This window comes from Scylla paramamosain, unplaced genomic scaffold (assembly GCF_035594125.1).
Source record: "Scylla paramamosain isolate STU-SP2022 unplaced genomic scaffold, ASM3559412v1 Contig131, whole genome shotgun sequence".
Lineage (NCBI taxonomy): Eukaryota > Metazoa > Arthropoda > Malacostraca > Decapoda > Portunidae > Scylla > Scylla paramamosain.
The window spans coordinates 2,417-20,285 of NW_026973796.1; the positions used below are offsets into that span (position 1 = coordinate 2,417).

Genomic DNA, 17,869 nt, shown 5'->3' on the forward strand with positions numbered 1-17,869 from the left:
CTTAACCTTTTCCTTGAGAAGTGAGAGTAGTCATCCAAGGGTACCTGTGCAAGGCGTGTGGCTTTGTCTTTTTTTTTTTTTTATGTAGAAAGGACACTGACCAAGGGCAACAAAAATCCAATAAAAAAAAAATGCCCACTGAAATGCCAGTCCCATAAAAGGGTCAAAGCAGTGGTCAAAAACTGATAGCTTAAAATAGCTTAAAACAACACTCAAATGGTCCCTTAACCCTCGCACTCTCACTAACCCTAACGTGAGTGAAGTCAAATTTGCCTTAGCGTTAAACACTCACTCAACCACCCGCTCCCTTACTTTCACAGTTGGCAGCCCTTGAAAGGTTGTGTGGTCGCTCTGTTTATGTATGCGCATAGAGTGGCATTTCTGAAAGTTTGGTTGTGTTCGGATATGTCGACTTGTTCATTTTTTATTGTTTATTGCGGAGAATTTTCAGCTAATTTTTCATCAAAACATATATACTAGCATAAAATATGTGATATAGTATCATGTACACATAAAATAGTAGGTTGTTTGAATATTATACGAACATGTTACATAGCCAAGTCGCAGTGACAAATCGAACATCTCCCAACCCGCTGCAGATGAATGAACTTTATGTTCTCTTGCAAAAATGTTGCGAAGTGAACGAATGCAGCACATGGGAGAAGAGGAGAGGATACTTCTATTAGACTTAATCAATGAAAGAAGAGGTGTTCTCCTCAGCAAAGCCACCAACCGTGACCAACGCCCGCATTATACCGGTCAAGGCAAGAGTATGGGAGGAGATCACGAACTCTCTTGCTGCCAGTGGTCTGGGGCCGCAGAGGACTGTAAAACAGATTAAGAAGATTTAGGAAAACATGAGATCAAGGTTAGTATGTTGGTTTTAAAATGTCGTTTGGTAATTAGCAAGTTTACTTTTCCACACTCCTACGGTAGAAAGTAATTATGAGATGAAAAATTAGTTAAATGTCAGTGTTATCAGGTTAAATTAATGTTACTGTTAGTTACCACTTACCGGTAAAGAGGATTTCTGTTGGGTAATTGGTACATAATAATAATTGTTCTTGTTGTAGTTTATTAATGAGTACCTTTGTAAAACATTAAGAATTTTACAATCTACCCATCTAAGATTGTTTCTAAGAAGGACAGGGTTTAGAAGTCAAGGGAAATGTGTGTGGTAAAAAAGTCAACCTACTGTTCTGTAGACAGGTAAAAGTCACCATTAAAAATAATATAATGTCACTCCACTTTCTCCATCTCAATTGAATCCTCCAGTTGCTTCCTTATCTCAACTACCCTCTCCTGACAGACAGAATATTAAGTCTCTAATTGCCTTTACCCTAGTACTTTGCATGAATGATTTAAAGTTTTCTTAGAAATATGCATTTGATTATTTTGTGAAACTATAGTATTAGCACCTCTCCAAACCCTAAGAGAACCATGCAAGGAGCTAGAGTACCCAATATATAATTATAATATAACATGTCTGTGATGTTGTGAGGGTGGACAGCTCTTGTGAGGTTACATAACATTGAATTAAGTTAGGCTTGATTAAGTTTGGTTAGGTTGGTCTGTGAGTGTTACCTAATCTAATTTAAACTTAAGTAACCTAACCTAACCTCACATAAGCCATATAGGACAGGATAAGTTTGGTTAGGTTACTTTATTTTAGTTTAGATTAGGTTATATCAGATTGAATTAGGTTAGGTTTGTCTGTGACTTATTTACCTAACATAATCTAACCAAACCTAACCTAGCCTAGCCTAGCCTAACCTAACCTAACCTAACCTAATCTAATCAAACCTATCCCATCCTATCCAAAGCTGACCAAACCTCACAACAAGTGCTCCCCACTTTAAAACATCACAGACAATGCTGACCAGTAATGTTTCTATAATCTTTCATTGTTTTTTAATGATTAGAGAGGAAGTGTTATTCTATAGTTTTATCCTGAAATTTATTAGTTCTTACCATTCTTCATAAGAACAACAGCAATTAGGCTACAATATTTCTTTAATTTTTGTTTATGTAGCTTTTATAGATGATAATTTATCAATATGAAATTATGGTATGGTATCTTTCTTGTACTGTGCAGTGCAGGAAAATTAAATGAAAATATGTAACTTTTTTATGCCTAATGATGTGAAATAATTTCAGGGCCAAGAAGTTTGTTAGTGACCAGAGGAAAAAACTGTGTTGAACAGGAGGTGGTCCTCTAAGTCCAGTTGTCAAGCCAGACCCTGTATTGGAGAAAATCCTTGCTCTCATCGCAGACGAGCTAGAACCGGACCCAAACCACAGTGACAGTGACATGGCCAACAGGTTGGTTCCATTAAGTAATAAATTTTCTGTTTTACATATCACATTTCTGTTCTTAAATGTGATATTGAGTTCTAGTATATTCAGACTTGCAAATATTTCTGATGCCATCCTTATTTTTTGCAAATTATTCATCACTTTGGAGCAGTGGTTCCAATAATTTTCTTGTTCTTAACCCAGTTTTCATCTATACTTGATTAATATCATGGGACTCTTTGGTTTGGCTTAATCCAGCAAAATATTTCACCACATGGTCATGCAGCATACTCAGACGACTCTAAACTGTTTTGTAGCATAGAGACCAACTATTCTGTAGACAAAATTGGTGTTTTCATGTAAACTTGCCTTAAGAGCTTCCTTGAAAAAATGGTGTGCATGCACAGAAAATACCCTGATATGACGGACCTACTTTGGTTTACATGGAATCTGTCTGACAGAAGACCCACCCAGACTTGACAAATTCCAGATAAAGCAGAAATTTCTGGCTTGTAATAGATCTGTCAAGGCCTTAGAAAATCTGTATTGACCAGAAACCAATTTAAGTTCATCTTGCTTAGAGAGGGTTGAACATTATTATGTACCTTGTAACTATATTACTCGTTCAATGGAAGAGGCAATCCATTCATATACTTAAACACTATACTGTAAACAACCATACTGTTACTTTCATTAATGTTATTTGTTTGTTCACAGATGTCACTGTCGTTGTTATTAATGAGAAGGGAGAGCAGTTGGATGAGCCGATGGCCATGACTGAACAGCCATCCACAGCACGCTCAGTGCCTATTTCGCTCATGCCTGCCAGAGGAAATGATAGTGCACCTGCTGCTTGCACCTCTTTTGTTGAGTCATCGGGAACTGCAGCTTTGCTCTACAGTCCTGCCATCCACCGCACACCTCTTTCTTTAACTTCTAAGGATGTTCATGGAACTGTAGTGTCATCCTCAAGCTCCTCCAACCACTGTACACCACTTCCTTCAACCTCTGTTGATGTACAGTAGCTTCAATTTGCAACAGTAGCTTCAATTTGTAGCACACCTCTTCCTTCCACCTCTGTTTTGGCATCGGTACCAGTTACCTTTCCAAGTGAATTGTCACCAATACAGTCTTCCAGTGCGAGAGGAAAAGTGAGTGGGAAAAAGTTTAAAGCAAAGAAAAGGCAAGTGGAAGACAGTGTTGGCAGAGAGTCCTATGAAATGTTGTCAAAGTTTCAAAAGGAAGAACATGAAATAGTGATGCAAATTCATAAACAAAACTTAGAAAATAAAAAGATTGAAGGGGACTGTTTATGCCAAGCAATGAAAATTATGTCTTCTATACATTCAAGAGTTGGAGACACACTGGAAGATGTGCGTGCAGATGCAGGTGCATTTGTAGATTTCTTGGACAATTCTAGAAATGATCAGGCATAAATTTGTTTTGCGGTGTTGCTGTAAGATCAAGATCCAAAGTTTCTTTACTCACCCAGTTTAGTACAAACACTTATATATATATATATATATATGTATATATATATATATATATATATATATATATATATATATATATATATATATATATATATATATATATATATATATATATATATAGTAATCTCAGTGCTTTGTTTGAGAGGTATCATCATTATATTTTTTTGAAATACTACATGGATTCATGTACTCATGTGATATAGGACTGATTTATTATATAATTACTATATAAGGGCAATGGCCATTAATAACTAGTCTCCTTTTTTACACCCACAATTTAGTACAAACACTTAGATAATCTCTGTGCTTCATTAGTGATGTGATCATTAAAGCATTTTTTCAATAAGACATATTCATGTGATATATGACTGTGATTTATAAATAGAGGTAAAGATCATTAAAATCTTGTTTTTTTCTCAATATGTATATTTATTTACATTGGATAATAAATTACTATACAGTTAAACACTGAAGTTTTATTACTACACACACACACACACAACACACACACACACACACACACTAAAACTACAGTATATAATTGATTTTTCCTTTTCTGTTGCAGTAAAATATGATTACTCTATTCGATGGTGATAAAATATGTGATTATATTTTTGAGAAAAATATCTTTTACTTAGTGTTGTCATTTACCATAACTGTATAGCAACTAGTGTATTTTCATAACAAAGTGTTTATAGTCATATTGTATACAAAGTAAAATCAAACTCATCAAGGTAAGAAATGGGAATTACAAGTACATTTTTCTGAGTAACAGTTCACATAAAAAAAAAGAAATAGCAAAAATACCTTAGATTCGTACATATTTGAATACTATTTTGGATAACACTTATAATCAGTTATATGTACACATATAGTTTAGAGGGAATGCTCTTGAATACCTGGTGTAATATTTGGTAGTGTGGCATGTGTGAGATAAGGATGTCTGTCCGCTTGGGTGTTTACCAGATACATGGATGGAGTAATGAAAGAGGTTAATACAAGAGTATGGAGGAGATACCATATTTGAGTGGCAGAATCAAACCATCCTGTTATCAGAAGTATGTTCTGATATATCTAGCCCTTTCAGCTTGTTGTGCTGCATTATTGTTAGCAATGGCTGTTTCTGGGTCAACACCATGATCATCTGCATTTGAATCATCCGAATCTGCATCGTCTGATTCAAGATGATGATTTGGGAGAGGCACATTACTCTGAATTGCAAAAATATGTAGCACAACTGCTGCTACAATAATGTTTTTTTGTGGTGTCTAAAGCCGTGTAAAGACGCTTGCCCAAGCAACTAAAGCATCTTTTTAAGACACCAAATGCACATTCTATTTTATTTCTTGTTTTAATGTGTGCCTTATTATACGCTGTTTCACTTTGGTTGCTGGGATTCATTAGTGGAGTAAACAGATAACTACGGCAAGGGTAACCCATGTCCCCTAACAACTTACCCTTGTGCATGCCTTGCTCAAATTCATGCCGTAACAAACTGTTGTTAAAAATGTTGCTGTCATGGGCACTACCCCACCATCTCGCAACAATATTAAAAAAAGTTAAATCTGGTCCACATACAGCTTGACAGTTAAGGGAGAAGATACCTTTTCTATTGTGGTACAGTTCTGGATTCTCACAAGCTGGTCGCAGAATGTGAATGTGGATTGTGCAGTCGATAGCACCAACAATTCCTGGCATTCTGGCAATCTCCAAAAACCCTTCCATTACTCTTATTGCATTCATACCTGTTGGCATCTTCACATAGTCCTTTGCCATCTGAGCAATAATGGGCGTCACTGTCCTGATACACCTGCTAATACTTGTCTGAGAGACTTGGTAGCAGTCACTGATTGTAAGTTGGTGTCCACCAGTGGCCATACATCTCAGTGTTATAAGGAGTTGCAGATGCTGTGGTATTGGGTAACCTGATGGGAAATGAAAGGGCAATTATGTAATACAGCTGTCTCTCTATGTTCATTATGCTTTGAGATAAAACTAAACACCATAGCACTTTATTGAACTGTATACCACAAAACATTCTTTGAATATATGCTGTATCGCAGAAGAGAAAAAGAAGCATCCTGGACCATCCATTTTTTATGAAAAAAAAAAAAAATGAATATGCATATTCTACTATATTACATGTAGTGTTACTAAATAATGTATATTGTTAAAAGTGTGTAAATGATAAGTATGGCCTGACAAAATAATGAATATCATTTGACAGGCTCTTCTGCCAGTAATAATGGATTTTATATGTACCAGCTACTGCATTGATATCAAACTTGGAAGAGTGATCCCATCCACCAGGAAACCAATGACATGTACTCCACATCTGGTACCTACCTCTTGCATCTGCAGCAATGGGAAGGTGTCCTCTGACGTTTTGCAACAGAGCACACACTCCTTGGTCAGTCTGAATCGTTGGAGGAATTCTTCCTCAGCAAGGTCTTCAAATGGATTGCTGCGATCCCGAATGACTTTTCTTAGCCTCACTCTTCTCAGCCTCACTCTGACCATCTCCTCCATCCTCCGCATATTTCGCAACTGAAGCCACTGATGACCATTCTCCATGTTAAATCTATAATGAATAAAGACAGACAATAAGAAACCACATAAAATAACATTAGACAGGTTGAAAATTCTTGGAGAATATGGAGGGCGATATGCTGATTTCACTTGGTAATAAAGCTATTTCACGTTCGCTTAAGTTACATTAGGTTAAGTTGTTATATAAATACGGTTCCAAGGCATTGACTATTTTTTATCTGGGTGGAATATGATGCTTTTTATTTATTTATTTCTTTTGAGATAGTGAATTGTGGTCACGTATGTGTTTGCTTTATATATATATATATATATATATATATATATATATATATATATATATATATATATATATATATATATATATATATATATATATATATATATATATATATATATATATATATATATATATATATATATATATATATATATATATATATATATATATATATATATATATATATATATTATAAAGTTCCCGGAATTGAAAAGTATCTCGAAATGAAAATGCATCACATTTGATACATAAATTAGTTATCAGTACCTCGAAATTAGTTGTTTTATCTCCACTTTATTTCCTTTTTTTCCTTAGTATCCATTACAAATCATATTAAGTTGTATTTACTGTTAAAAGAACTAATAAGTGATGGTACTTACCAGTCAGCTGAGAAGACCACGCCGCAGAGCAGAGTATGGGTTTGTTGACGCTTTTTCTTTATCGTATCCTTACTGTTTCTAAAAGTCACTAAAATTGCCTCACGGTTAAATTGTTGGTTACTATAGCAAGAAAGAGGCTGTAAAATACTTGCTAATTCGTTTCTGATTATATCTGTAAGATAATTATATGATTTTATCGGTTATTTCATTATAGGGTAGCATGTAAGGCATGCTTACCACACCCTTGTCACTAACCCTTACATTTCCAATAATATTAAGGGTTTACAGTGTGGCAAGTAAGGGTTCATCAAAGGAATCGGTATTTAAAACTACGAATTTCTCATGTAAGGGCCCTCAAATTTTCTAAAACTACGGCCCTAAGTGTCTTGAAACCTCCCTCTTGAAGGAATTCAAGTCATAGGAAGGTGGAAACACAGAAGCAGGCAGGGAGTTCCAAAGTTTACCAGAGAAAGGGATGAATGATTGAGAATACTGGTTAACTCTTGCGTTAGAGAGGTGGACAAAATAGGAGTGAGAGAAAGAACAAAGTCTTGTGCAGCGAGGCCGCGGAAGGAGGGGAGGCATGCAGTTAGCAAGATCAGAAGAGCAGTTAGCATGAAAATAGCAGTAGAAGACAGCTAGAGATGCAACATTGCGGCGGTGATTCCACCCTGTCTAGAAGAGCAGTATGAGTGGAACCCCCCAGACATGTGAAGCATACTCCATACATGGACGGATAAGGCCCTTGTACAGAGTTAGCAGCTGGGGAGGTGAGAAAAAACTGGCGGAGACGTCTCAGAACACCTAACTTCATAGAGGCTGTTTTAGCTAGAGATGATATGTGAAGTTTCCAATTCAGATTATAAGTAAAGGACAGACCGAGGATGTTCAGTGTAGAAAAGGGGGACAGTTGAGTGTCATTGAAGAAGAAGGGATATCTGTCCGGAAGATTGTGTCGAGTTGATAGATGGAGTAATTGAGTTTTTGAGACATTGAACAATACCAAGTTTGCTCTGCCCCAATCAGAAATTTTAGAAAGATCAGAAGTCAAGCGTTCTGTGGCTTCCTTGCGTGAAATGTTTACCTCCTGAAGGCTTGGACGTCTATGAAAAGACGTGGAAAAGTGCAGGGTGGTATCATCAGCGTAGGAGTGGATAGGACAAGAAGTTTGGTTTAGAAGATCATTAATGAATAATAAGAAGAGAGTGGGTGACAGGACAGAACCCTGAGGAACACCACTGTTAATAGATTTAGGAGAAGAACAGTGACCGTCTACCACAGTAACAATAGAACGGTCAGAAAGGAAACTTGAGATGAAGTTACAGAGAGAAGGATAGAAGCCGTAGGAGGGTAGTTTGGAAAATCAAAGCTTTGTGCCAGACTCTACCAAAAGCTTTTGATATATCCAAGGCAACAGCAAAAGTTTCACTAAAATCTCTAAAAGAGGATGACCAAGACTCAGTAAGGAAAGCCAGAAGATCACCAGTAGAGCGGCCTTGACGGAACCCATACTGGCGATCAGATAGAAGGTTGTGAAGTGATAGATGTTTAAGAATCTTCCTGTTGATGATAGATTCAAAAACTTTACATAGGCAGGAAATTAAAGCAATAGGACGGTAGTTTGAGGGATTAGAACGGTCACCCTTTTTAGGAACAGGTTGAATGTAGGCAAACTTCCAGCAAGAAGGAAAGGTAGATGTTGACAGACAGAGCTGAAAGAGTTTGACTATGCAAGGTGCAAGCACGGAGGCACAGTTTCGGAGAACAATAGGAGGGACCCCATCAGGTCCATAAGCCTTCCGAGGGTTTAGGTCAGCGAGGGCATGGAAAACATCATTGCGAAGAATTTTAATAGGTGGCATGAAGTAGTCAGAGGGTGGAGGAGAGGGAGGAACAAGCCCAGAATCGTTCAAGGTAGAGTTTTTATCAAAGGTTTGAGCAAAGAGTTCAGCTTTAGAAATAGATGTGATAGCAGTGGTGCCATCTGGTTGAAATAGAGGAGGGGAAGAAGAAGAAGGAAAGTATTGGAGATATTTTGGCTAGATGCCAGAAGTCATGAGGGGAGTTAGATCTTAAAAAAATTTGACACTTTCTGTTAATGAAGGAGTTTTTGGCTAGTTGGAGAACATACTTGGCATGGTTCCGGGCAGAAATATAAAGTGCATGAGATTCTGGTGATGGAAGGCTTAAGTACCTTTTGTGGGCCACCTCTCTATCATGTATAGCACGAGAATAAGCTGTGTTTAACCAAGGTTTAGAAGGTTTAGGACAAGAAAATGAGTGAGGAATGTATGCCTCCATGCCAGACACTATCACTGTCTGTGCATGAAGTAACAGTTTGTCAGCTAGAGTGTTTCCTCCCAGCATCTCAGCACTGCCGCCAATACCTGTCATCTCTCCTCTATTTTATCTCAACTTCATGATGTATGCAGCGCCATCAGTTTGGAGAGAGCTGCCAAACTCTCTTACACACACACACACACACACACACACAGAAGGAAGCAGATATGCGTGTGTGTGTGCGTGTGTGTGAGAGTGTGAGACCAGCTGTCATTTTCTCTCCTTTGTAGTCGCACCAGTGACAGTGTGACGGGCAGAGTCGCTACTAGGCAGTATGAGCTGAAGACAAAACACTACAGTTCCAGGGAGATTTATGTAATTTTAAGTGTGAAAAAAAAATACTTGCATGCTACTTTGATGAAAGTTGTGTGAAATCCGTTAGTGAAGATATGCGTATCGATCTGTTTGGGGCTTCGTTCAAGGTTTCATGGATTGTTTCATATGAAAGTGAGGTTTTCCAAGTTTCCAGCGGCAGTTCCTGTTTGGCTGCCCTCCTGTACAGGGAGTGTCTCACTGGGGTAAGCTTATACGTTCTCCACTGGATCCGCTAAGGTATTTGTGCCTACGATTTCTTTAACATTGCTGCAACAAGACATCTCATGTACGTATGTGGCTAAATATTAAGAAGAGTCGTGCGGCCCTATTTCCTATTTTTTTGTGCTCTCACCCCTCACAATGTTGGGTAGCTGGAGGGAAAGCGGGGTTTCGGAAAAAGCTAAAAGCTAAAAGCGGGGTTTCGGAAAAAGCTAAAATAGAGCCAAATACCGCCTCTCACCACCAAAACTAAACAGGGAGCTGCACTACTGCTACTGCTGCTGGTGCTGCTCTATTTCATATTTACCGGTTTAGTTAGGTTAGATTAGGTATAATTAAGTTTAGTTAGAATGGTAGCAGCAAGAGCAAGAACACAGCGGCCATCACAACAACATGAACAGCAACAGTAGTGCAGCTCCCTATTTATTTTTAGTGGTAAGAGGCGATAATTGGCTCTATATTACCTTTCCACACCCGAAAACCCCGCCTTCCCACCAGCTTCCCTTCACTGTAGGGGACACGAACCGAAAACCCCGCCTTCCCACCAGCTTCCCTTCACTGTAGGGGACACGAACCGAAAAAAAAAAAAAAAAATAGGAGAGAGGGCTGCACGATTCTTCTTAATATTTCCCCGTAATGGTATATACACACATGCATGTGAGAATATGATAAGAATTGTCTGCTGTATGGATCATGTACACCTTCAGAAACTGACAACGGAGTTTTAATACAGACCAGAACAAAAATTATATGTTTTGATATGAGAGAGTGATATGATCAGTGCGTATGAAGTTAACACAAAATATGATGTAATCTTGAATATGTACGGGTGCCTTTAATTTATTAGGAAAAAAATATATATATACCATTCAGGAGAAAATTCGTTTGTTTTATAATTGGGTATTGTGTCATGAATCACGATGTCTTGAGTACCTGACGGGAGTCGTGGTTGTTCGTATTCGCCCGGGTTTCGGGACGGTCCTGTGTATTGCCATGTTTTTCTTGTTTTATGCATTTTTGTATGTATATTTGTAGATCATATTATGAATATTTATTTTTGTGTGCCTTTTGCATATTACTTAGGTGAGGCTTAGTATATAATTATAGGGAAGTGAGGTGTTATCAAGTGCGTTCTGGGTGGCCAGTGGTGACGTGACCAGGGCTGTCAACACCAGGGTGGTGTTGGTTGTGTGGGGTGCACCTGGGCCCTGTGTTGGCCTTTGAAGGTATGTTAAGCACTATAAATGTCTCTATTTGACTGTGATTATTATGTGTGTTGTTAGATGTGGGTATGGTTCTGGGAAAATGTGTGGATTGCCTCCATACGGTGCATAGCTGTGCAGGATTTATGTGGTGACGTGGCTACGGTGCAGGGAGTAGGTGGTGCAATGCCGGCGACCCGACACATTGTGAATTACCAGGGGTTGTGCGGGGTGCGCCAGGTTCCTGTGGTGTCCTTCCAAGCTGGGAAGGTTTAGGATGCAATGTGGGTGTCCAGTGACGGGAGGTACCGCCTAAGTTACTTTGTTTTGTGAATGTCTTTGATGAAGTTCAGGGTCAATTGTTTTCATTCTGTGTGATTCATGATAGCTGTCTGTCACTTGTAGTGTGTTCCTTGAAATATTTTGTGTTGTGTTTCGTTGCCAGCTGCTCACGATACGAGGCACATGTCAGCACCAGGTGGTTTGCTGGGGAAATTATTCCAACTGGCACTTGCAGCTTGAAACGCTTTGGGAATTAAAGTTCAGACGCCCTGCCCGGTTTATCATTGGTCATCCTACACTACTACTTGATGCTACTACTACTATTATTTACTGCTACTACTAATACTTCATGCTACTACTACTACCACTACTACTACTGCTACTACTACTACTACTACTACTACTACTACTACTACTACTACTACTACTACTACTACTACTACTACTACTACTTGCTACTTTTACTACTTGCTACTTTTACTACTTGCTACTTTTACTACTTGCTACTTCTACTACTACTACTACTACTACTTGCTACTTCTACTACTACTACTACTACTACTACTACAAGTACTACTACAACCACCACCACCACCAGCACCACCAGTCCCACTAGGAAATCACAATGACGAGGGCAGCCAGGGATGTATGTCTCCGTGCTCCCTCTCGACTGCCGCCGTCCATGCCACGCGGTGCCTCGCCGCCGCCTCATAACACTGCTGGTTTGTGGATTCTTGCATTCTTAAGGTGTCGCCTTACAACCTCGCCCTCCACCACCACGACTCCGGGGACACAGAGACACTTTTCCTTCGCGTGTTTGTTCCACCGCACGGATGTACTTATATGAGGAAATCGTGAAAGAGAGAGAGAGAGAGAGAGAGAGAGAGAGAGAGAGAGAGAGAGAGCGCGAGCAAGACTGGGAGTGACAATTTATGGGGCTACTTATCGGTCTTTCAATGTGTTTTATGGTCCATTAGTCTGCTTCCGTCGATCTAGTAACTATGTAGTTCTGTACTCTCTCTCTCTCTCTCTCTCTCTCTCTCTCTCTCTCTCTCTCTCTCTCTCTCTCTCTCTCTCTAGTTGCAGTACTCTCTGAACTTACGCTTATATTGATGACTTATTTATTATACTCCTTTCTCGTTCTACCAAGCTCCATAAGTCTCTCTCTCTCTCTCTCTCTCTCTCTCTCTCTCTCTCTCTCTCTCTCTCTCTCTCTCTCTCTCTCTGGGGAAAGCAAGTAAAACAACTGGAATTTGTTTAAGAGAAAATAAAACAGCGTTTCCTTCACACGTGTGCAAAATTATTCGCTTATTGAAAACGCTTCGAGAAGAAGAATAATAGAAAAAAAAAAAACACTGTACACTTTTGGTTCACGATCCTGCTTACGTTCTTCTTTCTACCCAGAGAGAGAGAGAGAGAGAGAGAGAGAGAGAGAGAGAGAGAGAGAGAGAGAGAGAGCGTGAGTGAGCGAGTGAGCTGCACCTGCTTATCCTTTCCTTTCACATTCGTGATATCCCCTCCCTATCTCTGCGTGCGTCTGAGTATCTGTGTGTCTGATGCGGGGCTGAGTATCGTGAACCCTGAGTTATGAGTGTAATTTCCTCTGCAATTTCCGTCACTTTACGCTTTTTCCCTTGTTTATTGTCCCGTCATTGAGCGAGTGAGAGGCGAGGTGGCGATAGCGCTCAGCTTGGCGATAAAGTCACGTGTTGGTTGTGCCTTCTTTATGTAAACGGAGAGGGAAGGTATGGATGGATTAGTGAATGAGTGAGTGAGTGTATGAGTGAGTTAGGGAAGGGATGGATGGACTGGCGAGTGAGTGACTGAGTGAATAATTGAGGGAAGGGATGGATGGACTGGCGAGTGAGTGAGTGAGGGAATGAGTGAGTGAGGGAAGGGATGGATGGACTGGCGAGTGAATGAGTGAGTGAGGGAATGAGTGAGTGAGGGAAGGGATGGATGGACTGGCAAGTGAATGAGTGAGTGAGTGAGTGAGTTAGGGAAGGGATGGATGGACTGGCGAGTGAATGAGTGAGTGAGGGAATGAGTGAGTGAGGGAAGGGATGGATAGACTGGCGAGTGAGTTAGTGAGTGAGTGAGTGAGTTAGGGAAAGAATGGATGGGTTAATGAATGAGTGAATGAGTGAGGGACGGGATGGATGGGTTGGTGTATGAGTGAGTGAGTGAGTGAGTGAGTTTTTCTCCTTCGACACCTGTTTGAATGGAGATGTGCTTGAATTGTGCATTGGTTTGTAAGGAGACGTGGTAAAAGGAGACGTGGCATGTCGGTTCACATTCGCGAAGGCTTCTCAGCTTATCGGAAAACGAAATACGAGTGTACCTGTCATGAAACTGTCGTCATTCGTGTATGTGCGCAGCTCCAGAATTTTTACATCCTTGGCTCTTACCGAAACCCTGACAGTGACGATACTATCTTTGACTGCTTGTTAATGGCAATGGCAATGATTCAAGATGAGGACCGAAAGGCAGCCTTTGTTTTTGCTGGTGATTATAATGCCCATCACCGTGAATGGCTTGAATCAGTTTCTCCAACTGACTCCCATGGTCGTGCTGCTCTTGATTTTGCGAATGTCTCTGGATGTTCTCAGTTAGTTGTGGGTCCAACACATCTGGCTGGCAATCGCCTTGATCTTGTCTTTACCGACGTACCAGAGACAGTCAAGGTAACCACTATGGCAACTCTTGGCACATCAGATCACTCTGCGATTAGTATTTAACTTAACTTGAGACAAAATATTCCTGCATACACAGTCACCAAAGAGGTCTTCTTGAAGGGGCGCGTTAATTGGAGCTCTGTCAGAGAAGACGTTTCTCGTATTCGTCTAGGACCGGTCTTGAGCAACCCTGATCCTGTCTCAGCATTGAATGAGGAACTGAAGCGTATTATCTCTCGGAGGGTTCCTGTAAAGAAAGTTTGTTTGCGCTCCAACGACAAGGCCTGGTTCAACATTGATTGTCGTACTGCTAGAGACACTAAGCAAGCGGCTTATCGCAGGTGGTCACACTTAAGGTGGCCATTCACGAGGAGATTTGATCGCTCAGAACTGACAGATATGGAATGCGGCAGATCAAATATGCGAAAGATCTGCCCGTCAGTGGTCTCCGAAGGATAAAATCTCACACATCAGATCGTACGGTTTGATCTTCCATCCAGTCTGAAGTTTTTACCCCTCGCAGATTTTATCTCTCAGTGTGTGTCTGGCAGCGGGCGGGATCTGTTGTGTTCTTACCCCTCGCAGACGTTATCGCTCAGTGTGTGTGCCAGCGGCCAGCGGGTACGATCGCTTGTGCTCTTTACCAGTTTTCTGTGGTGTAATTAAGGCTACACTAAACTAAATATGGTTTCGTTAGGAAATGCTAAGTTTACAAACACAGAATTTGTAACAGAATTTATTGAACTTTATAAAATACATACGTGCTTGTGGCAAGTAAAATCCCCCGATTATCTCAATCGTGACAAGCGGGTTGTAGCCTACCAGAGTCTTGTAGATTTGTGCCGAAAGATAGATAATGAATGTGATGTAAAATTTGTCAAAAAGAAAATAGCAAACCTAAGAAATGCTTTCCGAAAAGAACATGCTAAAGTTCAAAGTTCGAAAAAATCCGGTGCTGGTGCGAGTGACATATACGTGCCAAAACTGTGGTACTACAAATTGCTTGAATTTACTGGTGATCATGAAGAACCACGTGAATCACTCTGCAGTATTGATGATGCGGTGCAAGATACCCAGCCACCAGAGGATGATTTTCAGACTAGGCAGCCTGATGTCGAAGAGAAGGTATGTAAAATATTTCCATAACTCAAAGCTTATATTCAATAGGCTAAATACAATACATAGCTTAGATCATTGACATAGATATATCATGCCATATTATTCTGCCATGGTACTGCGCCAGTGCTGTTAAAATAGGCAACATACTTATCCCTATTTTCTTTGGCGCCAGATGATACATTGCGATTTTGGCCGACTTGCAAAGGAACAAGTGCTGCATTTCCCTCTCTCCAAACACCTGGTATTATGTTTCCACCCTCAATATCTTCTCGGTCAACCATAACGGGAGGTGTATAAGCAGCTTTATTGTTCATGCGCAATAAATTGTGTAAAACGCAGCAAGCCATAACGACGTCCTCTATTTTGTCAGCCGTCATATTAATTGCTGTGTGAAAAATGCGGAAGCGGTTAGCTAAAATGCCGAATGCATTTTCCACGACACGCCTAGCTCTGGATACCCGATAATTGAAGATACGCATCTGAGGAGTCATGCCTTTCTGAGGGAATGGTTTTAACAAATGCTCATGCAAAGCAAAGGCATCGTCCCCTACAAAGACGAAATTGAAGCCTTCTTTCGTCATGTCCGTCGTAGGCAAATTAAGCTCTTTTTGATGGAGTTTCTGATAGAATGTTGTAGTTTGAATAACGCCACTATCCGACATTCTACCATTCTTTCCAACATCTACCATAATAAATTCATAGTTAGCGTTCACAATAGCCATTAATATTAGGCTATTGAAGCCTTTGTAATTATAGTAGTATGACCCGCCTTTTGAAGGACAAGTAATCCTTATATGTTTGCCATCAATTGCGCCTCCGCAGTTGGGGAAATTCCAGTAGCCCTCGAAATCTGCTGCAACAGCCAGCCACTCCTCTTGCGTTGAAGGAAACTGGGGAAAAGACAAATAATTTTATATTAGATTTGGTCGTATTGGTTCATAGATTGAAATCTTTAATTGCTTGTCCTGATAACTAGCATTTTTCGAGTCATGCATTGTTGAAATGATGAATGAACGATATAGTGATATATTTATATATATTCTCTTTTGCAGGATGATGAAGCCGAACAGCAGAGCAGCAGTACACGTTCATCCACAGCATGCAAGCCGCCAGTACGGAGGGCGCCAAAGCGCAAAGCAACTAGCAACCTTGTAGAAGAAGCTCTGGCAGTTCTGACTAAACCCGACGATGAATGTGATACCTTTGGTCGTAACGTTGCAACAGAACTTAGAGCAATGAATGACATTCAACGTGCTATTGCTAAGCAACAAATGTCGCAAATAATATTTAATGGACGAATGAATCAACTTTCTCAGTATCAGCCTGTTTACTTTAATTCGTCTAATTGTGCTCCTACGTATCAAACTGGTTATTATTCAACCACTGACCCCAATGTGTATCCTGCGAATCCACAAGGTGACGGCGTTTCGTGTGCACAACCAATACCCTCACCAACATGTTCTAGCAGCAGCACCATCAGCAATACGTCATTTCATAATATGTGAAACTTAAGTAATACCCTAGTAATTTGTGTTTGTATTAGTATTGGAGAATGAAGCTATCGAAGAGATAACTGTGATTCTATGTAAGAAAATGGTACATACCTTCTTAGATTATTTTGTCTAGCATTGTATGCTATACTGCGTTTCAAGTTTCAGGAATAATGAGCAATATAAATCTTTAGTTACATATATTAGCAGACATTTACTAATGGTAAATACCTACCATTAGTAGAATACCTAGCACATTTTTCTATTTATTTACATTTTATAATAAAGCTATGGGAAAATACGTTGTTTCTATATAATAAATTGGTACATACCTTCATATATTTGTCACGCAGGGCATGCCATATAGCTCTGCAGGTTTCAGGTATGATGACTCCCAGACATTGTGGAGAAACAGCAGTGGAATATTTCAGATCTTCCAAGGACCTGCCAGTAGCTACGAATCTCAATGTTGCTATCAGTCTTTGTTCGGGACTTATTGCCTTTCTCATCACTGTGTCTTTCTTCTCTATGAAAGGGGTAACGGCGACAAGTAAATCTTGAAAGACATCGTCCGACATTCTTAAATAGTTTTTGTAATCATCTGGGTTGTTTTCCTTCAATTCTTTCAAAAGTGTTATATGGGAATATGTGTCTCTGTTTTTATACCATTCTTTTGCCCAAAATGATTTCTTTCGTTTTTTTGGTTTCATTGCTTCACATATCACCAATGCAGCAAATGCTTTACGTTTGTCGGGATCCATGATTTAGTACTCCAATCACCACTGGCACTGACCGACCACTGGACGGCGGACGCATGAGCTATGGTCCCTACGTTAGTGGGCGGGTAGAGCGACAGATTTGATCTGCCGCATTCCATATCTGTCAGTTCTGAGCGATCAAATCTCCTCGTGAATGGCCACCATTAAGGACACGTGAAACTTGGGATGCGTGCACTGTTGCCAGAGCTTCCTGTGCGGCAGTCTACAGGACTGCTGAGAGCGAATATTTTACCTCTGCGAAAGAAAAACTATCCACTGCATCTGACCCGCACAAGTGGTGGTCCACGCTGAAGTCAGTTGTCTTTGGTTTGCGACCATCTCTCCCTGCTCTGCTTTCTGATACTGGACAGCTGATCACAAGTCCAAAAGGCAAAGCTGATCTGCTGATGAAACACTTTGACTCCAAGCTCTGTCGAGCTCTAGCCCCCACCAGCGAGTTGCCTCCTGCCATGC

The 17,869-nt window shown here is 40.1% G+C and overlaps 1 protein-coding gene and 1 long non-coding RNA gene across 2 annotated transcripts; one reads left to right on the forward strand and one right to left on the reverse strand.

Annotated features, from left to right (window-relative positions):
- Positions 1-404: 404 nt before the first annotated feature.
- Positions 405-3,794, forward strand: LOC135099480 (uncharacterized). Its single transcript, XR_010267991.1, has 3 exons — positions 405-868; positions 2,158-2,322; positions 3,013-3,794. It is a non-coding gene; the product is annotated as an uncharacterized LOC135099480 (long non-coding RNA).
- A 10,957-nt stretch (positions 3,795-14,751) lies between these two features.
- On the reverse strand, positions 14,752-17,561 carry LOC135099479 (putative nuclease HARBI1). Its single transcript, XM_064001834.1, has 2 exons — positions 16,970-17,561; positions 14,752-16,037 (listed from the first exon to the last, which is right to left on the reverse strand). Exons 1-2 carry the CDS (start codon positions 17,396-17,398, stop codon positions 15,237-15,239), a joined length of 1,230 nt encoding a protein of 409 aa, XP_063857904.1. The 5' UTR covers positions 17,399-17,561; the 3' UTR covers positions 14,752-15,236.
- Between the last annotated feature and the right edge of the window lie 308 nt (positions 17,562-17,869).